The following is a 26,274-nucleotide window of genomic DNA, read 5'->3' as shown; positions in this document are numbered from 1 at the left end:
GGAAAGCTAGGAGACCCATGTATGCCACCTTGAGCTCCTTGGAGGAAAGGTGGGATATAAATGTAATAATAAATAAATAAATAAACACAATTTGGGTTGGTCTTTCACAGTCCAATTCACTTCCTGTGTAGCTTGGAAGAATTTGATAACGTGCCTCTGAGCATATGGTGAGTGGTGGCTTATGGTGACTAAAGTTTTGTAAGATTGTATTTTGAAATGAGCTTATGGGAAGCAGCAGAATGGCATGGGAGTATTTTCAGTTTAGCATGGTGGATGGTGAAAAATCAATGTTGGCTGTAGCATGCAGCCCCTCTTGTGGCTGTATAAACAGCGACAGGAGTCAATTCCCAAGGAAGACAAACTTCCCAAGGAAGACAGACAAAATCAAGGGAAATTTGGGACTAGACAAGACAAGGATGACAGAAACACAAGGACCCAGCCTTCACCATCCACAGGCAATGTTGGGGAAAGGCCATAGCTCAATGATAGAGCGTATGCCTTGCATGCAGAAGATCTCTGGTTCAATCGCTGTCTGACACTCTGGAGTGCTGAGCTAGATGCACCAGTGGTCTGACTTGGCATAAGGCAGCTTCCTATTTTCTTATGTTCCTATTGCCAGTAAACAGAAATTCATGGTAAGATAAATTTCTTTTATGAGTCATTTATCCCCAGTGGTCTTATACTGAAATTGAAAGGTTATAGTGATGGCCAAAAATAGTTCTTCAGCAATCCGAGTTTTGCCATATCCTCTACGACAGGGAGAGGGAGGAGAATTTTAAAGTTTCCTATAAATATGTCAGGTTTTGTCTCTCTCCCTCAGCATCCATTAGATGCACAGCAGATGCCCGTTCCTTTTGGTACAGCTGTTATCTTTTGAATATTAGAAATTTGTGGGCTGCCTCTTTCTTAATGGAGGCTTTAGAGATGTTCTAGCAGGTGTTAAGCTGCGTGTATTTGTTGGGCAAAGCTGTGGCACGTTTACAAGGAGAATTAATAAGCTGTTTTGCAAGACAGAAATATATACATAGCTAGGCCTTTCAAAGGATTCCTTGTTCCTTCTTTCTCATGCTTTGCTCACCAGACTGTTTGTACAGACAGTCAAGACACTCCCCAGAATTACATGACAAATAAACAGTTGGGTGAGCAGCGTGAAGGAATTGAGAATAGATTCATGGTTAGAAGGTACAACGAACCCTCGCACTGAGATGGCAGGCTCTACTTATGAAAGAGTGGCAGGAGTGTGGAGGAGGAAGGGTAAAAGAAATTATGAAAATTATACAGCCACAAGATTTATACAGCAGTGTGGATTTTTCACATTCTTCAATGTTAAATTGAAAATACCCCCATGCCATTCTGATGCTTCCCATAAGCTCATTTCAAAACAAAACCTTACAAAACTTAAAGTCCTGAACTCAGAAACGCTTGCTTAACAACTCTCTAAATTTTCATGGCAATACACAAAACAGTCAGAGAGAATAGAGAGTTCAACATCTAAAAAGTGGGGGGGGGAACCCAGCCCCCTTTTGGACTTTTTTCTGTCAGAGTTCTCATAATCCGTTGAAGTTCATTAAAAATCAGCCATGTTCACAGAGTACCTTTCATCCTATTACTGACCTTGCCTCATACTCTGACCTTCATCTGCTGCAGTTTAAAAGTTAAAAAAAAATGCCTGGCTGATTTTTAATTAATTTAAGAAATTTTGCATTGAACTGAATGATAGTGTCGGGCATGCTCAGTAAGAACCAACTGTCAGTGTTCTAAAAGCCAGACTCACAGCTGCTGGGCTTGGCTAATCAGGGGGCCACACCAGACCTTGATTTCACATGAGACAGTCATGGCTTCCCCCAAAGAATCCTGGGAAGTGTAGTTTGTGAAGGGTGCTGAGAGGAGACTCCTATTCCACTGATAGGGCTCCAATGCCCAGACTGGTTTAACAATCAGCTGCTCTGACTGAAGTTCTGTGAGGGGAACAGGGCATCTCCTAGCAACTCTCAGCACCTTTCACTAACTACACTTCCCAGGATTTTTAGAGAGAAACCATGACTGTCCAAAGTGAAATAAAGGTCTGGTGTGAATGTGGCCAGGGACAGTTTTGGTTTAAATTTGGGTGGCAGGCTACATGTGCCTGCTGTAGAATAAAAAGGTGGGGGAAACTCTGAAAATCAATGATACTGCTCACAATATTTTCCATTTGGAAAGAAAAGGGTTTTCCCCTCTGCCCAGTGCCCACCCACCCAATCTCCTCTCCCTCCTCCTCCCCTCCCTGTTCCTCCCTCGGTCAGTGTTGGACTACCACCTGGGAGACCAGGGTTTGAAACCCCACACAGCCATGAAGCTCACTGGGTGACCTTGGGCCAGTCACTGCCTCTCAGCCTCAGAGGAAGGCAATGGTAAAACCACCTCTGAATATCATTTGCCATGAAAACCCTATTCATAAGTCAGGATCAACTTGAAGGCAGTCCATTTCCATTTTCAAACATGATTGCACAGAAATAAATCCCATTGAACTCAAAAAGTATGCAAATGATCAAACCCACCCTCCCTCTTGCCCCTTCCCTCTCCCTTCCGTTGCTCCTCCCTCCCCATCCCCTTCCAATCCCCCCTTCCTCCTCCTCCCCATGGTCAGTTTTACCTATCTTAAGCATGATTGCACAGGAGTAAATACCGTTGAACTCTATAAGCATGCAAATGATCAAACCTGCCCTCCCCTCACCCTTCCTTTGCCCCCCTCCAATGTGCTCCTTCCCCTTCCCCCTCCTCCTCCCCCATGGTCAGTTTTACCTATCCTAACCATGATTGCATTGGAGTAAATCCCATTGAATTCAGTAAGTATGCAAATGATCAGACCTGCCTTTCCCCTCCTTCCCCTCTCCCCTCCCCTCTTCCTTCTTTCTCCTGCTCTGCCCACTCCTGCCCTCCCTCCCTCCCCCCCGGTCAGGTTTACCTATCCTAAGCATGATTGCATGGGAGTAAATCCCACTGAACTCAATAAACATTCAAATGATCAAACCTGACCTTCTACTCCCCTCCTTGCTGCCTGCTCCCATCCACCTCCTCCCCTCTGCCCTTCCTCCCCTCCTTCCTCCTCCCATCCCCTGTGGTCAGTTTCACCTATCCTAAGCATGATTGCAGGGGACTAAATCCCACTGAATTTAATAACCATGCAAATGATTAATCCATTCTCAGCAAACTTGCACAGGATCCCATTTCTAATCTCCCGGATTAAAAAGCAGAGAAATTCACTAATAGGCAAAAAACCTTGTGGTTTAAGAATGTACCTATAGCCCATCAACACCAACAATGGAAGAATGGCTATTGAAATTAATGGACTTAGTAGAAATGGATAAATTGACATGTCTACTTAGAGAAAAATCGACAGATACATTTCTTAAGGAATGGAAGCCTCTCTTAGACTTTTTGTTGAAAGATCAAAATAAAATGATGATACTGGGATTTGACGATTAACTAAGACAGCCTATGGAGAAAAGGAATTCTGTATGTACATATTAAGGGACAGGTTTGATGTATATTATATACTTATAGCTGATCTGCGACAAATCGGAAGTCAATTATTTTATTTTTATTTTTTGTTGTTGTATGTTTTTTTTACTTTGTTTTGTTTGTTTTTTTTGAAAAATTTGAATAAAAATTATTAAAAAAAAAAAAAGAATGTACCTATAGCCCACAGATATTTCTACCAAACTTTAAAAAGCAGGGAAATTGGGTAGCTATAGTGAATGCACCAGGGGAGCAGGAGGCCTGACCTCCTCTCTGAGATATTGTATTGCCCTACAAATTTGTCAAAATGCAAATGCCATTTGGGTTGGTCTTTCACAGTCCAATCCACTGCCTGTGTAGCTTGGAAGAATTTAATAACATGTGCCTCTGAGCATATGGTGAGTAGTGGCAACACCTGCAATCAGCTCAGATAATAGAAAGAAGACATGTGCTGTGCTGATCCTGTTTTAGCAGGGAGGAAGCAACATTATTAAAACAGTTGACATAGTTCAGAAGGTCACTTTAAATATGTCTGATTTACTTTGCAATTTCAGTCAATTTTCCTATAGGAAATAATTTTCTTTTGCTTCTATTTCTGTGAATATGTGAAGTACAGCAACACTTTGCAAAATATACACTTAAAAAACTCCAAAAATAATTGTGGAATAATGGCACTGACTATTTTGCAGAATAGTCTCCAGTGGACATGAGGAGTGTCTCAGTTTGCAGAAGATAAAACAGTGGGAGGTGAAATATATTCTAGCAAAATTCTAGGTGTGTTCTATGTTTTTAACATAGGCTATTTATCAGACCGTATCTCCCTGTATGAGCCTGCCTGGGCCCTGAGATCCTCAGGAGAGGCCCTTCTCTCAGTACCCACATCTTCTCAAGTACGACTAGTGGGGAAGTGTGAGAGGGCCTTCTCGGTGGCTGCCCCTAGACTTTGGAATTCCCTTCCTAGGGAGGTAAGAATGACCCCCTCCTTGCAGTCCTTCCGCCGACAAGCAAATACCTTCTTATTCCAACAAGCCTTTGGAATTGAAGACTGTTAAGGATAGGGTGTGAAGGGTGCTGCATTGCTAATGTCTATTATATTATTTTTAAACTAATTTTGAACTCTTTTAGCTATATGTGTGTGATTTTAATATTGGAAATAGTTTAATTTTATTTTAATGTAGACTTTGTATGTTTTTAATTATATGTATTTTTATCTGGAAGCCGCCGTGAGTTCCAGTTTTGGAAAAATGGTGGGGCATAAATAAAGACGACAACAACAACAACAACAACAACAATAATTAATTGACCATGCCCACCTTGCCTTAAATGAAATGATTTAAACATAGCAGGCTAAAAGCATGCAACCTCTTTTTCCCAACAGCTAGAATCATTGCTTAAGTAGCAACGTATTGTAATCAGTCTGATTTTACATCAAACTGCAGTTTCACATTCAACTGTCAATGCACCCAGAGTAGAAAGAGAACATTACCTCCAATTTGAAACACAAAAGGCTGTCTTCACCATCATATGACACTGACCAATCAAAAGGCTTTGAAATTAATAAAAATAAATTTGACACAGATTTCTAGGATGAATAATGAGGGAAATAAAATTTTCTATATTAGATTCTCTGTAGAAACAGTAGTAAACAGGAAAAAATCAAAGTAAGAACACCAAAAAACTTACAAAAATGTAATTCTCCATTTTTGGAGATGGCAGGTGTTGCCACCACTCACCATCTGCTCAGAGCCACGTGTTACCCAATTCTTCCAACCTGCACAGCAAGTGTATTGGACTGGGAAAGACCAACCCAATTTGTGTTTGCATTTTGACAAATTTGTAGGGCAGTACAATATCTTAGAGAGGAGGTCAGGTCTCCTGCTCTCCTGGTGCATTCACTATAGCTACCCAATTTCCCTGCTTTTAAAGTTTGATAGAAATATCTGTGGGCTTTAGGTACGTTCTTAAACCGCAAGTTTTTTTGCCTATTAGTGAATAGATTATATATCTGTGAATGTATAATATCTATACTGATCGATTGATTGATAGATAATGGACCATCAGATCTAGGTATTTGCATTTGTATGGTTTTAAAACTGTTTGAACTCATTTCCATTTTAACTCCCTCCAACTTTACGAGTCTTTTATAATCAGGATAACATATATGCCAGTATTCCGATGGCTATTACATTGGACGTTGTGTCAAGTGCAACACTCCTGTGACTGTGACTTTGCTTGTCATCTGTGTAAAAGAAACTACCATTATACCATACCAATTTCAGTTGAGTCTCACCTATCAATAAGGTTAAATTAATGTATTTGGTTGGGTAGTCAATTGATTTTAAAATTAAAATTAAAAAAGACTATTTCCCCCAATACATAGCAAACCATGGTTTAGGATCCGTGAGTAAGACCCTGCTGGTTATGTTCTATGAGGCCATGACTTAAAGCATAGCCTTCTCCATGGCAGCACCTCAGTTGCTGCTGTGGGCTCCCATGGGAGGAAGGGTGAATAGAAATAAAATGATGGTGATGATTAAGATTAGTTAATGGCATCAAGTATGTTGCTCTCAGGATAGGGCACTGGGAGGAAAGCTGGTGTACTTTCCAGCATCACAAGATCAACCCACAATAATTAGCTCTTGGCTTTAAAAATTGAGGTGATCTGGAGAAATGAATGTTGGAGTATGTCATCCCTGGAGCTTTTCTTCATGTTTCACACAAAATAAATTCAGTCAGACATTACAGATTAACGTCTCTTTTTAACAACCTTCACTAACATTCTAGCCACAAGGCAAGCTGCTGTTACTACCACAGGTGAAAGCAATAATATGTAAGAGTGATGGCACATGAAGAAGTCTTGAGTTTTAATAGGCCATGCTTCTGTCTGTTTGCCGTGGCATTCTAATAATCTGTGCACACAGAGCTAGTCATGCACCATCACCTCACATGACTGCTTCCGCTTGCGGTAACTGCATCTCAGTCATCATCAGCAAATTGCTACTGTACCCAGGAGAGTCAAGTAAGGCGCCCTCAACCCAGGCCTGATCTATATTTTGCCAGGGAGTAAATGAAGATGTCTGAAAGGCAGCTTGTGTCATAATCACTTCTCATCCCAGTTACGCTAATATTCTTCTTCTTGGTCTCCAAGATTCTCATCTTTCACCTCTTATTTCAGCCTCAGTTCTACTGCTCCTCTTGTTTTCATGACTTGTCATTCTGGTCATGTATCACCTCTCCATTTTTTCTTCTTTGCTGATTACCTTTTCCTGTCTTTATTCATTATAAACTTCATTTCTTTTAAAATTCATCATTCTCTTGCTCCTCCCTATGTGTTCTCCTAGATTTTTCTTTGTGTACCCTTTAGACCAGTGTTACCCAAACATTTTTGACCCAACGCCCCTTTGCAAAATCTTTTTGTGCCCAACGCCCCCCTCAAATTAACTATATGTCACTGCTTCCTATTCTTCACTTAAAATATGAGTAATGCATAAAAGGTATTTTCAGTGATTATTACTAATCGTTTTTATCATGCCTTTTTATTGCACTTAGATTACACATTGAATACTTAGTATGATTTATTAATATACATACATAGTTATAGAAAAGTAAATAAAATGAGATTTATTATAAAATACTAACGCAAGAAACAAATTGCAGATATAGGAGTTGTTTCTTATTTCACAAATCCTAAAAACATAAGCAAAAACTAATTAAGTCCACACAGTATGAACCAATAGAATACACTGTGTTACTTAACAACAAACTCATTCAGTTTACCAGCATTGTTTCGTTAAACAAGTTCATGTAAACATCACAGAAACAAAAATTATGCAAAATTTGCACAATCTAGCCTACTTGCTACTAAAGTAATGACAACAGAAGATTTATGCAACTTTACAGTTGACAATGAGGACATTGAACTTGTCAAGGATTATCAATATCTTGGCACAATCATTAACCAAAATGGAGACAATAGTCAAGAAATCAGAAGAAGGCTAGGACTGGGGAGGGCAGTTGTGAGAGAACTAGAAAAGGTCCTCAAATGTAAAGATGTATCACTGAACACTAAAGTCAGGATAATTCAGACCATGGTATTTCCGATCTCATGTATGGATTTGAAAGTTGGACAGTGAAAAAAGCTGATAAGAGAAAAATCAACACATTTGAAATGTGGTGTTGGAGAAGAGCTTTGCAGATACCATGGACTGCAAAAAAGACAAATAATTGGGTGTTAGAACAAATTAAACCAGAACTATCACTAGAAGCTAAAATGATGAAACTGAGGTTATCATACTTTGGACACATAATGAGAAGACATGATTCATTAGAAAATATAATAATGCTTGGAAAAACAGAAGGAAGTAGAAAAAGAGGAAGGCCAAACAAGAGATGGATTGATTCCATAAAGGAAGCCACAGACCTGAGTTTATAAGATCTGAACAGAGTGGTTCATGACAGATGCTAGTGGAGGTCACTGATTCATAGGGTCGCCATAAGTCGTAGTCGACCTGGAGGCACATAACAACAAAGCCTACTTGCTTTAGGCAAGAAGGGTTTAAGTGTCTTCAGGCTAGGCCAGTCACCAGAAGGCCTCTGTAGGAAGAAAGGAGCCTAGTGTTTTAAAGTCTGTTTTTATTATTTTTAAAGTGTTTTTAGTGCTTTTGTTTGCCGCCCTGGGCTCCTACTGAGAGGAAGGGTGGTGTGCTGCTTCCGCAGGGTTTAGGATTGTATAGAGAGAGACTCCTTCTGTTGTGCTGAACAAGGCATTTATTAGGTAGAGAGTTATGGAACTCTAAAGGTCTGTCTCTATGCTCCCTTAGCCTTACAGTAACTTCCTGTCAGGTGACATCACCCCTCTCTTTATCTGGTTAGTTAGTTTTCCCTCCAAAACCTGCCTCAGTTTGTTTCAGTCATCAGTGAAGCTAGCAGCAGGCCTAGTAGCCTCAGAGGACAATACTCCTTTTTTTACCTATCTCTCTCTCTCAGAAGATATTTCTCTGCCAGAGTTCACCATCCCCAGAGACTGTACGCTTTCTTTGAAGTTTCTGTGTGCATTTGTGTTTTCTGGTTTAATAAAGTAGTTCTGATTAAAAGAGAGAGATTGAGTTGACTGTCTGGCAAAGTGGGTTTCAGAACCACAGGCTCAGAACAGGTGGGATATAATTCCTAATGGAGTTCAATGGAGTTTACTCCAGGTACATGGAAAGCAAGTATTGGAAATAGTTTCATATTGCAAAGGTTTTCAAAGCACTGCCCTCTTCAATAGCCCCCAGGGTCTGACTCTAAGTTGCACGCAAGAGGAAAAAAACTGTAAGCCATATTCTTACTTACTCAAACTGAGAATCTCAAAGTTTTCTGACGTTGCAATGAAGTCTAGGCACTGCCTGGGTCAACAAAACACAACCCTGGCTTCCCTTATTGGCTACAATCCTGAAAGGGTGGGGACTTGGAAAAGTTACACCCAGCTTATCGAACACTCTCTCGTGATTGGTTCCAACATTCCTCAAGACAGCATCGGAACATTACCTAGTGCCAGGGCGTGGCTAATATCCCCATTCCTTGATATGACACTGGCCTCTATTCAGAATTTCTGTACTAATGAGCACACACTTAGTGTTATTTCCATGAATTGAGAGTATTAAATACATTCTAACGGGGGACAAAAAATGCTTCAACTGTCACATCAGACCGCCAAATGTCAACGCCTCCCTAATGAACCCAAATGCCCCCCTAAAGTTTGTAGTCACACCAATGCCCCCCTGAAAGGCTGTAACGCCCCCTAGGGGGGCCCTACAGCCCACATTGGGAATCGCTGCTTTAGACGGAACAGAGAGACCTTCGGCTGGCTTGTTTTCTGACATTTGCTCTGGTGTTTGGAACTCTCTCCTTAATATCTTTCCTCTCCTCTTGCTGGGTGAAGAAGGTCCTTTTCTACCAAGCCCTCATTACTCCTGAAGAGACCACCTCCAGGAACAGCAGCTTATCTGGCAGTGGAAAGCCCTCCAGGAGAGACTATCTAGGTGTACCATCTGTTCTTTCTTCCACTGCCTCATTTCCTGTAGACTGCCGATATCTTAAGCGACAACAGCCTGAGTTCTTATCCTCTGGCCTTGTAACGCCATTAAACTCCGAGAAGAAGAGCTCTTTTGAGGCAGCATGAAATAGGGTCTTTTCCAGCAAGTTCTCCTTACTCCTGAGTAGGGATGTATTGGTTTACTCTGAGTAGGACTTAGTTTACTACAACCCTATGTTTCTCCCTTATTTGCATTGCATTTCCTTTGCACTGAAATGAATGGGGTGGAATAACATAATGACAATGTAATATGAGTTACATAATTTTGCCACAACAGAGTGCAAGATGAATAACATTGGCTTTGGCAGAAGATTGGGGGTGGAATTGAAAACAACGTTTTCTTGCATCCATACTCTCCTGCCCCTCATCAGGAGCCACAGCTTGTCTGGCAGAGGCAAGTCTTCCAGGAAATACTATATTAGGCGTACCATCTGTCCTCTTGCCTCTCCTTTCTTCAAAGGTTTTTAAAAACCACTTGTTCATTCTATAAACTCTTAAGCTTTCCATTTTATGTTCACAATCCATTCTATCACATTTTGTTTGGGTTCTTTCCCAGCCCACCTCTTTAGCCTTCCTACCCAGTGGTACTGTCAGGTCAGGACTTTGGGGCAGAAGTCAAAGGCCCCATTCAGCAGAATGAGCAGAAGGGCCCCCAATTGCAGCAGGGGCTGGCTTACCACATTTTAAAGTAAGAAAAGTGATAACTATTGCCACCTAAAAGGGGACAGGGCTTCCTTTACACCATTAACTCCCCAGTCTAAAATTACCTAACTGTACCTCTCTTTCTACCTATGAGTAGGGAATTTAGCAAAGAAAATATGGAATAGCAATTTGGACATTGTATAAATAAAACTTGTGGTGGTTTTCAGCACTATAGTTTGTTGCTGGCGGTGCAAGAAGAGCAGATAACCCAGATGCATATGTAAGGAGCAACCTATGCTTATTGCACTGCCCATTCTGACCCCTATCAGCTGTTTTCCTTGGTGGGGATAGCATGGATCAAAGTGTAGTGCATGCTGGAAGAGTGGGATGATGATGATGATGATGATGATTTCATTGTCTTCATGGAATCGTCGAATTGGAAGGGGCCTATAAGGCCATCGAGCCCAGCCCCCTGCTCAATGCAGGGATCGAAATTCAAACATCCCCAACAGGTGGCTGTCCAGCTGCCTCTTGAATGCCTCCAGTGTTGGAGAGTCCACCACCTCCTTAGGTAATTGGTTCCATTTTCTAACATTTTCTTTCCCTTTCTACTCCTTTTCAACTCTATCTGGGCCCCAAAGCCCTTGAGTTTCCTTCTCAGAGCTTCAAAGTCTGACATGATTTCTTTGTAGTTCTGCTTGACAATATCATTCATTCCCACATGGATGAGAAGAAAGGGATATCTGTCGGTGGGCTTTTTGAGTCTTACTCTCCCTTCACCGTAAGTTTTCAGCAATTTAAACTGCAAGACTAAAAACAGTTTAAAACAGATTACAGTCACAGGAATAAGCTAAGTCTTGGAAAAAATGTATCAAGTGTCAAAGCCCAGGGTAAAGAGGTGCAGCTTCAGCATACGACAGAAACTATACAGTGAGGGCACATCTCTGGGTGGAGGGAATTCTACAACTTAGGCTGTGAATTCTACAACATGTGCTGGAAATTGTGCACCTAAGGAGTCTTGATTGATTTCTCCAGTCTCCACTGATTTCTGTCAGGCTTTCATCTATATGCTGCAGAAGCCTTCTTGAAATGAAGAGTCACTGACTAGAAGGGTGGGGATTGTGCCCTAGATTCCCCGCAAAGTTGGTTGGCTCTAGCTAACTACCCTTTGGCCTTTGAGTATCTTCTGCTTCCAACTAATTAAATGTTCTGCACAGATCATTCACAGCTTTGAACCCTGTGTCCTAAGTCTGTTTACTCTGGAGACATTAGTGTAGCATTTGCCAACTGTATCTGGGAGAAAAAATGAAAACCACTTCTAAACAGGTTTAGGTCAAGTTATTTTTTAAGAGGGTGAATGTGTAAGAAAACCCAATACAGTAGGGCCCACTTTACAGCGATTCACTAATAGAGCGGTCGCAATTAGACGCAATTAGACTAAAGCCCCACTCATAAGGTGCTTGTTCCACTTTTACAGCGGTTTTCGGGCATTGCGCACCATTCTATTCAATGAGTTCTGCTTTACAGCGGTTTTCACTTTACAGCGGGGGTCCGGAATGTAACCCGCCATGTGAGTGGGGCCCTACTGTACAGTTTACATGCTTATTCCAAAATTTTTGAGCCTATTAATGAAAGCCTTCACTGTTATGTCAATATTGTTAGCTTATGGTATCAAAAACAAATATTGCTTTATATTTGTTTCTAAATGACGGGGCCAGAACCTCAGCTGTGTTTTTAGGTGCCTCCAAATTTGGCTGAGGTTGGTAGCCAGTAGTTATTTTTGGTCAACACTGTCCTGTCCTCTTCATTTGATTTCACCTTCCCAAGTGCATGTCTATGTTATGCTTCTCTACGGTTGCATTGATCCTGTCCTGCCCTCAACAAATACAGTGTAGGTGAACATCTATATTTTGGAAAGTTGGCCTGTCTGTCCATCTGTTCTCTATGCATTTGGACATCTCTTAAGATATCATAACCAGATTTGGCATGATGGTTCCTGAGATTGAGGAACAGGCTTTGGCCTATGTTGGCCCGGAGGGTGATGACAAGATCTAGGGCCTTCTCAGTGGTGGCACCCGAACTATGGAACAGTCTCCCCGAGGAAGTACGCCTGGCGCCGACTCTGCTCTCCTTCCGGCGCCAGGTCAAAACCTTCCTATTCTCTGAAGCATTTTAAGTTACACTGATTTACTTTTTAAAATGTTTATTGTATTGGATTGATGATTGTATTTTAGTATTATTTTGTTATTCATTGTATTTTTATGCTATTTTATGTTCACCGCCCAGAGAGCTATTGCTAGTCGGGCGGTATATAAATTTAATAAATAAATAAATAAATAAATAAATAAATAAATAAATGTTTGGATGCCATTGAATGCCACTTTGAAACAAGATGGCGAGCTGTTATTGTTATGTGCCTCCAAGTCAACTACGACTTATGGTGACCCTATGAATCAGTGACCTCCAACAGCATCTATCATGAATCACCCTGTTCAGATCTTGTAAGTTCAGGTCTGTGGCTTCCTTTATGGAATCAATCCATCTCCTGTTTGGCCTTCCTCTTTTTCTACCCCGTTCTGTTTTTCCGAGCATTATTATCTTTTCTAATGAATCATGTCTTCTCATTATGTGTCCAAGGTATGATAACCTCAGTTTCATCATTTTAGCTTCTAGTGATAGTTCTGGTTTAATTTGTTCTAACACCCAATTATTTGTCTTTTTTGCAGTCCATGGTATCCGCAGAACTCCTCCAACACCACATTTCAAATGAGTTGATTTTTCTCTTATCAGCTTTTTTCACTGTCCAACTTTCACATCCATACATGAGATCGGAAATACCATGGTCTGAATAATCCTGACTTTAGTGTTCAGTGAGCTGAGCCTTTCAAAATCGCACTGATTTGGTCACCTATTAAATATCATCACCAAACTTGACATGATGGTTCTGGATATCGAGATCAGGTTTAGGTTTATATTTGAATACAAATGGCACCATTTTGAATCAAGATGGTGTACTGAACCTTTGCAAACTGCATTGATTTGGACACGTTTAAGGTATCCAAACCAGCAAGCCCCTGCTGGAGGAATCCTCTATAGAGGAGGACCTGGTGCTCCCCAAAGCAAATGTTACAGAGGAGCAGGTTCTTTCAATGGACACAGCAAGGGAACACAGGACCTTCAGGGGTCATGGCACCCCAGTCTCCTTCATTAGGCACAGATAGTCCCTAGGCAGTAGCTGAGCTGCTGCTGAGTTTGCGGGAGCACCAACACCTAAAGCTGCTGTCCCAGTCAGATGATAGAGTGCCCACCTGAAGAATAAGGACTTCTCAGGGCTAAGGGGCTACTCATAAGGGCACTGCTCCCCACAATATTACCAAGCTCCTCAGGCAATCCAGATGGCCTGCAGCTGTGCTTTGGATGGGATTCCGAAGCTCATGAGTAAAAGCCTCCAGTTCCTGGCAGAGAGTGCTGGAGCAACATCCTTGCTATGTAACCTAGCTGATGTCTGGATTTTCCTGTGTTTTGACCTTGGACCATTTCTGGACCTTATCTCTGGTGTTACCCCTGTGTTTTGAATTTAGACTGTGACCAGACCTTTATTTTTGGATTGGCCCTGTGAGTGGACTTCAGTGGGTCTACTCTGAGTAGGACTAGCATTGAATACCACCTAGTATTTTTTTTGTTTCTTAGAATTCCCAAGAAATGCTGGGTACTGTCTGCTTGTAAGAACATAAAAACGGTCCCACTGGATTTGATCAAAAACCTATCTAGTCTAGTGTTTTGCCAGCCAGGAAGCCCACAAGTAGGACATGAAGGCAATAGCTGTTTTCTGCTGTTGTTTCTCAGAAACTGGTATTCAGAGGCTTGTTAACTCTGACCCTGGAGGTAGTGTACCATAACCATGATGAGTTACTATTGATAGCCTTATCCCCCCATTAATTTATCTAATCCCCATTGAAAGCTGCTGGTGCTCAAGCGGGTGTTGGCTGTGCAGTAGAAACTATAATGGCCTTTGACTGTCAAATGCCTCATTTTTGTCTCCAGAAGGTGTTCAACAGCATTACTGAATGCACTGTGCCTAGTACATTTGGCTGTTGAAAATTCCACCCTAGCCTGAGATAAAAACAAGGGCAATTAATGCAGTGCTGCCTTCCTTTTTTTCCCTTCAAGATGCAGGAGGCAGAAGTGGCTTTGCCATCTTACTGGCTTTGGAGGTTGCCAGAATTAAAGTTCTCTGATTCATTTCACCCAATCAAATGATCCAGTGAAGCATCATGCCTTTTTACAAGGATTTATTGACACAATAAAACCAGTATACAAGGAATCCATCCACTTAGGGGTTTGCCCATTTTTTTCTTGGTTTCCAAGAATAGGGGCATCAGAATAATCCTAAACCTGAAATGTCTCAAAAAGAAACAGTTCAAAATGAACACCCTGAAGTCAATTATAGTGGCGATCTCTGAAGGGGAGTTTCTGGCCTCCACTGATTTATCAAGACACACCTGGAAATTTCCATGAGGGTAAACCATAGGATGTTCCTCAGGTTCTGCTGCAACAGCAACGACTTCCAGTACAGGGTGTTGTCTTTAAGACTGATGTCTGCTTCAAAGGTATTCACCAAGGTTCTGGTGGCACTAGTGGCTCATTTCAGAATGCATGGAGACTGTTCATCCTTATCTGGACATGTTCATCTGATCACCCTTGAGGAAGAGAAGCAAGAGGGATATCCAAACAATTGTTCCAGCTACCCATGGGTCCATGGTGAACGAAGAAAAGTTCACTAGTTCCCACCCAATGCCTGGTACACCTGAGAGTAACATTGGACACGGTATGTTTCAAGGGGATGATTCTGTCCTGCCAGGACCTAATTCATTGGGTGTGCTTCCAAATGAGACTGCTACAATGGGTTCTCATATTTGGAACCAGATAACCATACAGATGCACCTGCAAGTCTTGGTCCTGTTTCAACTCCGTCTGTCCCTGAGGTGGAGGATAGACCAGTCCTGTCCCTCAAAAGTCTGAAGGAAGCAGAGAGGGTTGTCATAACAGTGATGCCTGCTTCTTTGGCTTGGGGGGGCGTCTGGGTGAGAAGACAGTCCAAGGGACCTGGTCTCAGGAGGAGAAGGAGTGGAGCATCAACTGGCTGAAACTCAGGCCCAACTATATGGCACTGCTGACACTGTTCTCTTTCATGTACAATGTAAAAACAGGTGGAGTCCAACCTGTTATCCATCAAGATCGAGTACTTAGATCATCTAACAACCTGGTGGACTGGCATAGCAGGAGATCAATTCGGGAAGCAGAGTGGGCCCTTAATCCACAAGTCTTTCAAAAATTGGTCTAGTAGTTTTAGGGTTCTGTAGGTCAGCACCAATACTTTAAATTATTATTTAAGATAATTATCCATTCCTCTGAAGAGCTCAGGATGGTATGCATAACGTCGCTTGCCCTTATTCTTACATGAGCTCACTTGAGCCCAAGATCACTCAACCCAATGTGGGTATTTGAGCTGAAGTATTCCTGATCTAAATATAGATATTGAGGGGTTGCCAATGTAGTGCCTTCCAGATGTTGTTGAATTCCAACTCCCATCAGCCTCAGGCAGCATGGCTAGTGGTCAGGGAGGATGAGGTTGTAGCCCAACAACATCTGGAAGGCATCACATTGGCTACCCCTGCACATATAAGCAATATATGTCATTTTATAAAGGACGTATTTTTGGTGTCCAGAATATTTTTCAACAGGCTCTTGATGCCGGAGCTTCAGTTTCTATTTTGTGTGATCAGATTATCTAGCTGAATACACAGATGAGTGTTATGGTGCATGCATGACATCATCTTCATTTGAAACATCAATGACAGTTGGTATTATTGTAAGCTTAGAAGGTTCTCCTATCATATGCATCTCATCATTTTGCTATTCATTATGGTCATTGCATGTTTAGATAAACTGTGATAAAGGAATGGGGACTTGCTGGAATATGTCTTAGGGTACCAACTGGATATTAACCACAATTTAATGAATTACAAATTCGAGTCAAAGGAGGCTGATGCTGGTAGCATGTCATATTTTGTTAAAATAACTTCAAAAGTGCTTAGTGACTTATAAGGTAAAACAAACTATTTGGTGAAATAATCTGGGATCTTGGTTCAAAGCCAGCATGATGTCCCAAACAGATGCATCACAAAACCATTGCAGATCAACCAAGATTTATATGAGTGACTTATAAGAGCCCCTGAGCTAAGCTAACATGGTGATTGAATTAGCTCCTACATTTACAAAGCATTCAGGCTTCTTGACTCTGGTGGGCTTGGGCAGTAAAGGTGACATTATTGTTGCCTGAAGTGCATGTGCTCTGTATAGAAAAAGAGAATTAGGTAGGTTTAGAACACTTCAGCTTTTGAAAAGTGTGAGTAACTTTTAAAACAGGAATAAGCATTGAAAAACAATAACAGAACAATGTGCACTGAGAGAGTAGCAAAAGGCCTTGTCCATCTTTCCAATGTTGTTATTTATTTTCAGTTTGATTTTTTTATTGCCATGGGGTTGAAATGTGTCCTGCCTATATTAATCCGCAAGTACAATTTATTAACTTGCTTACTTTTGCATTGGACCCTATCCTAAAGACTTGGGGTGCTTAACTGTGTTTGGAATACAAAAATGTAGCATTCAAAAGCAATCTCCCACTAATTTGGCTAATTTGGTTGGCCACTGTGAGAACAGGATGCTGGAACAGATGGGCCATTGGCCTGATTCAGCAGGCTCTTATGTTCTTATTTTCTTAATTTAACCCTGAATGTCAAATTTCTAAATACCATCCTGAGGAACTCAGATACAGTCCCTGCAGGCCAATGAAAAGAGCCACAGACAACCAACATGAGCTTCTAAGGTCCCCTTCCACCATCCAGTCATCTTTCTCATGCTCCCTAAAAAGCTCTCACCAAAGTTGGGAGACACTTCTGCAACCTAGTGCCCTCCATGTCCTTTGGACTACAGTTCCAACCATCATTGGCCATGTGGACTGAAGCTTATGGGGATTGGAGTCCCAACAACATCTGGAAGGTAACCAGGCTGGGGAAAATTACTCCAGAGCATCCTTGGGTACAGAATATGGAATAGCAAACAAGTTGGGGGAAGGGCCATAGGTCAGTGGTAGAACATGTGCTTTGCATGCAAAAGATCCCAGGTTCAATCCCTGGCATTTTCAGGTAGGGCTGGGAGAGACTCCTGTCTGAAACCCTGGAGAGCCGCTACTAGTTAGTGTACATGATACTGAGCTAGAAGAACCAATGGTCTGACTCGGCTTAAGGCAGCTTCCTAAGCAACCAGGAACCCAGGTCATCCAATGAAGATGAATGGTGGGGGATTCAGGACAAACCAGATGTAGCTCTTTACACAGCACATAGTTAAAACAATGGAATTTGCCACCACAAGGTATAGTGATGGCCATCCACCTAGACAGTTTCAAAAAGAGCTTATACAGATTAATGGAGGGTAAGGCTATCAGTGGTTCCTGGTCGCAATGGCTAAATATTCTCTCCTGTATCAGGCAGGGGAACAGCAGCAGAAGAGGGCTATTGCCTTCATGTTCAGCTTGTTGGCTTTGTGTCCAGCCCATAGGCAACTATTTGGCCACTATGGGAAACAGGATGCTTGGACCAATTAGGCATTTTGTCTGATCCAGCCGGGCCCTTCTCATGTGCATAAGCAGGTTTCATTGTATTTGTACCAGCCAATTGTCATACAGTTTTAGTATAAAAATTTCTCTATAACCATTTAGTCTCATATTAATACAGAACAAAATAATACACACTAAAAGTTACAGAGTTGTGGAGAGAGAGAAAATAGTAATGAACATAATGAGGAATAGCTCTTTGTGTAGGAAACCAGGAAAAACCTTGTATACCCGTGAAATGTCTTTGTGGGTGTAAATGGAGCTTTTGGATCTTGGCCACTGTGTGTTTACATGCCCTTCTCATTTGAACATGATAACAGAAGGGGGCCCTCCCTGGTGTCCCTCCTCTTTTATGTTATGTAACTTTCTGTGCTACACTTCAGTGTAAAACTCCCAGGATGGCTCACATTTTGAAACAATAAAATTACAAATATTTAATTGGCAACAGTGTGAAGAAAAATGGCACATAGGCTGGGCTTCAAAGAGGCTTTGTGTGCATGGAAGGGGTGCGCACAGCCCATTGCATCACATAGGATGTTGCCCCAGGGGTCCCTTCTCCTTCAGAAATGGCTTTTCAGGAGGAGCAATTAGCTGGGGGGGAGGTGCTGAAAAACTGTGGTGGGTGTTTGTGTGTGATATTAACACATTCTTCAGCTAATTCAAATTACCCCTCTCTTGTCTAAACTTAGTTTGTCCAGCTAGGAATGGTAAGGAACGGTATTTTAGATGTCATGTTTAATTGGTTTAATCACTAGGGTGCATTTTAATTGGGGAGGATCAAATTTTAATGCCTGAAGCTGTGAGTTAAGGTGGCATCTTCCCTTTTTTTAATCTGTTTTTCTGTGTTGCTCTAATAGACAGTGGGGAAGTAAATAATAGATGCAACCTTTTATTTTAACACTGGTAGCTTCTGCTGATTAAATATTAAATTGTCTCGCACTTCCTTCAGTAGAACAAAGAGGCACCTATAATTGTGGTTTTGATTATATGCAAAGTTTAAAATTAATAGATTGACTAATTGGTTAAAAGGCAACATTTTGATCCAACACGCCACACATGTCCAGCAGTTGGAATCGCACCAATCAGTTGCTTGGAAGAGGTGCTACGCCCAGTCCTCTATTCCTCCTTCCACAATATTACTCCTGCTGCTTGATCTAGCTAGGAATAATTTGTACATCATATCTGATTCTCCATATAGCTTCCCCAGCACGTATTCCCCAGCATACCTGTGGCTATTAGTTGGATCAGGATGCAGATGATTATTCACTGGCAGATTTTGCAATGAGCAATCTATTTAAAAATTACTATGTATTGTAGTATGCACTGTAAATACAAACTTGGAGGGAGAACACATGAGCAAAACCAGTGCATTGCAATAATCCATTTCCTTTTTTCCCCTTTTTAGAGAAAAACATGCAAGTGCTTGCTCCGTAACAGGTCTTGGTTTTGAGAAGAAATATGATAGGCAGTCTGTCATGTGTACAGCACGTATCTGGAGTTCTTGCAAACTGATTTTTAAAAGGCAGGGGAGGACAGCTGGAAAATAATTCTGCAGTACAAACAGTGGCAATACATCAGATGTTCTTTTCCTGTGCTCTTTCACATGTTACTATTATACTAGCAAATGTTTTATTAAAATTGCCATTTTTTTGAATTCTCATTTCTGTGTGGCTTCCATATTTCAGTAATCTGATATAGCTCAGTTGATGTTGGATTCTTTTTGTCTCTCTCTCCCACATCCCCAATCTTGCAGCATGACGTATCTCAGACCTTGCTCAAAGCAACCCTGGACAGCGTGGTGGAGGAATGCGTCAGCTTTGTAGGAGTTGATATTAACATCTGCTCAGAAATACTATTAAGGTGAGCTTTGTAGACTTTTGTGCTTTAGTAACCACATGAATTTGGATCATGTGTTCAAACCTGCTGTGGCTCTCAAATGTATCTTGAGACCAATGGCTTAGACCCTCACTTTTAGCTCCATGAATGGAAGGGTCTATCATCCACAGAACAAGTATTACGCTCTTCTTCCGTGAGTGCTACTCTCCTTCCACGAATGTCCCGTCCTTGCATTCAGCAAGCTAAAAGTGAGGTCCTATGCCTGTGGGTGATACCCAACATTAGCCATTTTGAGAGCAGACCCATTGAAATAGGTGGGCTTAAATCACTTAAGTCTATTTTATTTCAGTGGGTCTACTCTAATACCGTTGTTGGATATCACCTTACGTCTTTTTAAGTTCAACTATTGTGTATGACAATACATTAAGAAAAATAAAGTTTTTGTCCTTTTCCCAATCCTGTTCACCATGTCCACTGCCATGATCCTTATTCCACATACTACAATGGGGCTATGTTGGCTCATTGTCCATGTTGATCCCAATATTTGGAGGAAGAACCAGATTTTGCTCCAGACAGACATACAGAGTGTGTCCCAGATTGCAGCCAATTTATTTTATCACATGAAGTCAAACTGCCCGTTATGATAAACATGATTTTTTTGAAAAAGAAAGAAAGCATGCTTTAACTGGCTATTTTTTATTTTGAAGGCAGAGCAGCCATGAGGCCCTGATCCAGAACACATTCTTGATCTGGATTGGGGGGTGGGAACCAGTTTTCTTCCAAAAAATCTCCTAACTGGTTGTTATTTCCCACCCTCCATTCCACCCTCCCAGAAAGGTGCTGTCTACTGCTAACCAAACATTTAGAGGCAATTACCAGCCGTTGAGGTTGGCACAGAGCTGGGGAAGGCCCTTATCAGGAGCACATTCTGGAGAGGGACTCCACATCTGCTTTTCCTTCAAAACATAAGTGGGCAGTTTAAGCATACTTAAAAAAAACTAGAAAAGAAAGAAAAGTGTTTGTTCTAATGTGTAGTTTGGGCCATAAAACTCAGTGGGGCCCAATGAGAATAAACTGGCTTCCCACTCCTCGTGCCTCAGTCTTTTGGAGGAAATGTTGCTAGTTATATTATCAGAAATTCTGGTAGGTTGGAGATGTTTGTGAGCATGGAATCAAGTCCCATGTATCCATCTAAGCATTCCTGCAGCCACAGTCTGGACCCCAGAGGTTCCTCCTTTGGTTGTACTTTACAGGTTCAGGTAAATTGGCTTAGGTGACTTTCCTCCTTGCCATTGCAACTTCGTAGCTTAGACTTGTTTTGTGATGTTACTATAGCATTTTGAAGTTCTGCAGGGCTCTGTACAACCAGGCCTTTTTGTATTTGGTATTAGCCAGCAGGGACACCACTTCCCTGCCATTCAAATGAATGGATTTGTTTCTGTTTGCATGGAGCTCACTTATATAGTGAACCAACTAGACTGAAGCTTAACGCTACATTTTTTAGAATACTGTTTTCCCCCATCCCCTGCAGCATTAACATTGTTCCTTTGCATTAGTTGTTGCTTAATTTTAGCACATGTAATTCAATACTTGTATTTGATGGGGGGACACTTTTTCTCTCTATGCTTCTTAGACATATTGCAGGACTGAATGCCAACAGGGCTAAAAATATAATTGAATGGCGAGAGAAGAACGGACCGTTTGTCAATCGGGAGCAGCTCAAGGATGTCAAAGGACTAGGTCCAAAATCCTTTCAACAATGTGCTGGCTTTATCAGGATTAACCAGGAATACATCAGAATGTTTTGCAGGTAGAGTGTTATGGTGTGTGGTGGACAACAGATTACATGGTTATTTCTTTCTCACCTATTTGTTTTCAGTAACAGTCGGATGAAGGTAGAAAATCCCTCATCTTCAGAGGCGGGGGTTTGGTTTAAAAAAAAGAAAAAAGAGCCCCAGTAATAGGCAACAGGTTAGAAGCCTTCTTTTTCCCTGCCCTGAGACTGTACCTCCCAGAAGAAAGAGATTGTGTACCCTGGATTCTTTTGAAGCTATCACGTTACTAGTCTCTGATTTAAGGAATTCTGTATTGTACCAATGTGGTGTAGGGGCTGGGTTTCCAAACTGTGGTCCGTGGACCAGAACTTCATTCGGATGATCCACAGCACATGTGTAAAAATACAGTTAGAAACTATACACCATCTAGTGCAGCGCATTACAATTGCTACAACAGGCAGAAAAATCATTAAGTGGTCTGCCAAGACCCTCAGCATTTTCAAGTGGTCCATGGAGGAGGAGGAAATTTGGGAACCACTGGTGTAGGGGTTACATCTGGGATGAGGGAACCTGCAGTCCTTCAGATGTTGCTGGGCTACAGCTCCCCATCACCCCAAATATTGGCCATGCTGCCTTGGGCTGATGGGAGTTGCAGTCCAGCAACCTCTGGAGGGCCACAAGTTCTCCATCCCTGCATTAGAGTGTCAGACTAGGACAAGGGGAGACTCGGGTTTAAATCCCAGCTCAGTCATGAATCTTACTCTCCATCTCTCAGCCTAATAGAATAAAATGAGAAGGAGAACCATGCTCACTGCTATAAGCTTCTTGCAGGAAAGAGCAATATAAAAATGTTATAATAATAATAAATAATAATGTGTTCACATAGATCTTAAGAGGGTGGAGCCACATTGTAGAAGGACACACTTGGGACACTCTGGGGAGGGAGGGAAAAGTGAAGAGTCTCTTCTTCCCCCCTCAGCATCATCCTATACATACACTATGAATTATTGCAGACCCCAATTTGTAATAACAAATGTGGAGTTTTTAGTATGTTGCTCTGTCCGTACAATGCTGTTTTGACCTTGGCAGCTGCAGACATTCTCTGGAAGTGCGGGCTATGTGTCATAATAAAATGTTCCCATCATGTCTAGTGGAAGAAACTCCATACGACAGTTCAATTAAATTTTAAATAGGGCAGTGATGTAATAACAACTCGGCTGAACTAAGTCTGGAACGGAGCATAGGAGCTCACTCCAAAGGCCAACCCACCCTTAGACATAAGGATACATTGAAGGCCAACTTCAAAGTACACAGATTAGATGTTAAAACCTGTGAGCTTGTGGAACCGGCGAACCTTAGATGGAAATGTCTGTGTCATGAGGTCTTATCTACGTTGGAGGAGCGACTTAGGTAGTCTCTACAGGAGAAAAGAGCATGCTGGAAGGCCAGTGTTATTCCCTCTGGCCCTCAGGCTGATACATCTGCTTTTAACATATGCAATCATGCCTACCAATCTCAGACTGGACTTGTAGCTCATGTGAGCAGCCGTAACAATTAAGTAAGAATGTAAGTTGGAAATACCTGCACACCCATTCGTTGTAGCAGATTAATAGTAAGAAAGTAAAGTCAGTTTCAATACTATGAAAGCTATGTTGGTCTTTTATAATAAAAAGATGTGTGTTTGGTTGCACCTTGAGTTAATTAACACATAATCTTTTTATTACAAAATAGCATGAGCTTTCATAGGTGACAATTTACTTCTTCAGATGCTAAGTTGCAACAGAAGTTCCAGCTCAGGATCTGAAGAAGATGATTTCCGCTAATTGCCATTTTGTAATTAAAAAAATGATTATTAATCATCTCAAGATGCCATCAAATACATTTCTCTTCAAGTAAATCAAGCTTTTCTGTGCCACTTTTTTGGCCTGAACGCTCCCACAATACCATAAAATATGGTCAGGTCAAGAAGCCTGCAATAACAAGGTAAAAAGAGTGTGTGGAAAGAAATGGTCTTGGCCAACTTTTGAAAAACAGCTCCCAGGTCCAGTCCCTACCTAGCATCTCTAGGTAGGCCTGGGAGAGACCCCTGCTTGAAACCCTTGCTAATCAGTGTAGACAGTTCTGAGCTAAATAGACCCAAGACTCTGGCTTAGTATCTGGCTTAGTATGAGGCAGTTCCCAATGTCCCTGTGTTCCTAAGAAGAAACAAACAGTACAAAACCAGAGCCACTGTGCAATGGATTGGAACCAAGGAACTCCAGGGAAGGTGTTGGCCCCAAGTGTTAGCTGAGGAAGTACAAGAAAACCTATGAAGCTGACTTGTACTGTTAGAGACCATTTGCCCACCAGCCCAGTACTGACTACTCTGGCTGGAAGCGAAGGTGGGGGGCTTCCCCATCTGCTGTTTGAAACTTGTTTAGAGAACATAGGACTCCGTCGGATTATTGGTCCATCTAACTCAGTACAAGACTCCAGGCTTTCAGAGAGGGGACTCTGTCAGCCCTACCTGGAGGTGCTTGGGGTTGAACAAAGCAGGGTTCCACCACCAACCTATAATCCTTTAGCTGGAGATGTCATAGGTTGAACCTAGGACATTCTGTGTACTCAAAACATGCTCTTTATCACTGAGTTATGGGTCTTCCCCTAAGAGGATGTTTCTGTCCAGGTTTGCTGCAGACATCTTTGAAGTGAAGGTAGCATGATAGCTGCTGTGTGATTATGATATTTGTGGGTTTGCTGTGGCCTAATTTTTCAAATGGTTAATTATGAAATTCATTTCCACTCATAAAATCACACTTTGTTTGCCCTTGGTGATGCTAGCGGGGAGGGCAAATGTTCATTTTAGGGACACCCGTTCTAACTGTAGGTACATTTTTTTCTTTCTCTCATGATTTTGGACATAAGTCAACAGAGTGAGCTTGCAGCTGAGGGTCATAAAGCAGCCACAAATGAGAAGCAAGGTAAAAAAAAAACCAAAGCCGCAATAAACATCATTCGACGGCCAAATCCTTTGGATCAAACTTGTATCCACCCAGAATCGTATAATATTGCAATGAGGTAAGCAATAATACAATGAGTCTACAGTTAACTAATTTAGCTTTTAATCTAGGAAAAAGTCATTTTTCCTGGATAATGGAAAAATCTAGGCAGCAATACATTGAATTTCATAAGGCTTGTGCTATAATGATGGTAAAGTAAAAAGTCGGCTCCAATCCCAAGCACTGTTCAACATTTGTTTGCACACACAAGGTATTCCTTCACCCATAGGAAAGAAACTATGCCTGTTCCTACTTGTATAGAGCTCTGTGTGTGCACTGGGACCTTCACAGTCTCATTGGAGCCCAGAAACCGGGGTGCTAAATTGTAAGGTATTTTGCATGGTGATCATTTGATAACCTTTCTGGAAGGCGATATATGTACAAAACAGTTTTAAGAGCTTTTTGTCATATGTACTCCTTATGTTATTTCAGTATCAAGCATACATTCCAATATTTGTATAGAAATGGCATTCTGCCATAGGAAGTTAACACAATGTCAAGTGTTCTTGTCCCATGATGGAGACTTTCAGGTGCCAAAGCTAAAAAGGAAAGAAGCAAACAAAAAAATTGAACCCAATTTTGCAATATTGTGAAGAGACTAGGACTAAAACTTGATGTTGCTGAGGAGCAACTCAGTTTAAAATGCTTTGCGGTCGATACATTTTTCTCTTGTGCACCTGGAAGTCTCCTTCCTTCCTTTTCCCTGTACCTTTTTGGTACCTTTCTGGTTTTCTTTTCTTATCCCACGATGTGCTCTCTCACGGGTGGATAACCTTTTTCAGCCTGAGGGCCACGTTCCCTCATGGGCAGCCATCTAGGGACCACATGCCAATGGTGGAAGGGGGCAGAAGCAAAAATGAGCGGAGCAACAGAGGCAACTCTTACTTTTCTACATGCAAGCAAGAAGTTTCTACATGCCCCTCCCCACACTTCCCTTCATCCTCCATCCAGGCAGGTAACAAACTTTGTTACCATTCAGCCAGGCAAGAATACTTGAGCTGCATAGGGCTGGTAAGGAGTGTGGCTCAGGGAGAGTCCCAGGGGCCAGATAAGAGTGGCCTGAAGGGCCACATTCAGCCTGTGGGCCACAGGTTCCCTACCTCTTGTATCCTGTTCTTCTTTATCTTTTCTCCACTGAATTTAGAATCTCTTTTCCAGCTACTGTTCCTTCCTCATTGTGCATCCCTGCTTTCAGTATCTCTGTGCGTTGTCTTGTCCTCCAAACCCTTGCTGACATCCCACCATTATCTATGGCAAAACACATCCGTTGCTCCCTCTGCCCCAACACACTTCATCATTCCAACTGAGCTCTTAGAATCATTCAACATTACAGCCATAAATGGCAGATTTTTGTACTTAATTTAAAATACCAGTGTCAGTACAAACCAATGGCAGATGAGAGAGAGAGAGAGTGCAGGTGAAATAAAACAATTTGAAAACTAACATTTCAGGGAGATTAAAAAGTAGCAACTTGACGAGGCAAAGGCATGCCAAAATATAAAGCTCTTCACACAGTGACCTCAGGCTGTCCCAGAGGCGCAAGGCAAGCTGAGTAGGGAGTTCCAAAGGTGTGGTGTGGCCACAGAGAAGGCCCTTCCCATGTCCCAATCCTGACTTTTATGTGGCTGGAATGCAACCTACATGTAACAAAAGTAAGAGTGAAATCCATTGACCCATCCACTTCTGTATCTAGTGTTGCCCGCCACCATTGGCATGCAGACCTCAGGCTGTAAAAAG

General features: G+C 41.8%; 1 protein-coding gene across 2 annotated transcripts in view; it reads left to right on the top strand.

The window, feature by feature from the left end:
* Nucleotides 1-26,274, top strand: part of SRBD1 (S1 RNA binding domain 1) — a 265,692-nt gene that overhangs the window by 217,763 nt on the left and 21,655 nt on the right. For both annotated transcript variants that reach the window (XM_061625422.1, XM_061625423.1), the window contains exons 17-19: nt 19,642-19,748; nt 21,358-21,534; nt 24,404-24,556. In XM_061625422.1, the coding sequence (XP_061481406.1) occupies nt 19,642-19,748; nt 21,358-21,534; nt 24,404-24,556 (437 nt within the window). The remainder of the gene's footprint in view (nt 1-19,641; nt 19,749-21,357; nt 21,535-24,403; nt 24,557-26,274) is intronic.

Source organism: Rhineura floridana, chromosome 4 (assembly GCF_030035675.1).
Source record: "Rhineura floridana isolate rRhiFlo1 chromosome 4, rRhiFlo1.hap2, whole genome shotgun sequence".
NCBI lineage: Eukaryota > Metazoa > Chordata > Lepidosauria > Squamata > Rhineuridae > Rhineura > Rhineura floridana.
Note: the sequence above shows the minus strand (reverse complement) of the source record. Positions and strands in the feature narration are given on the sequence as shown.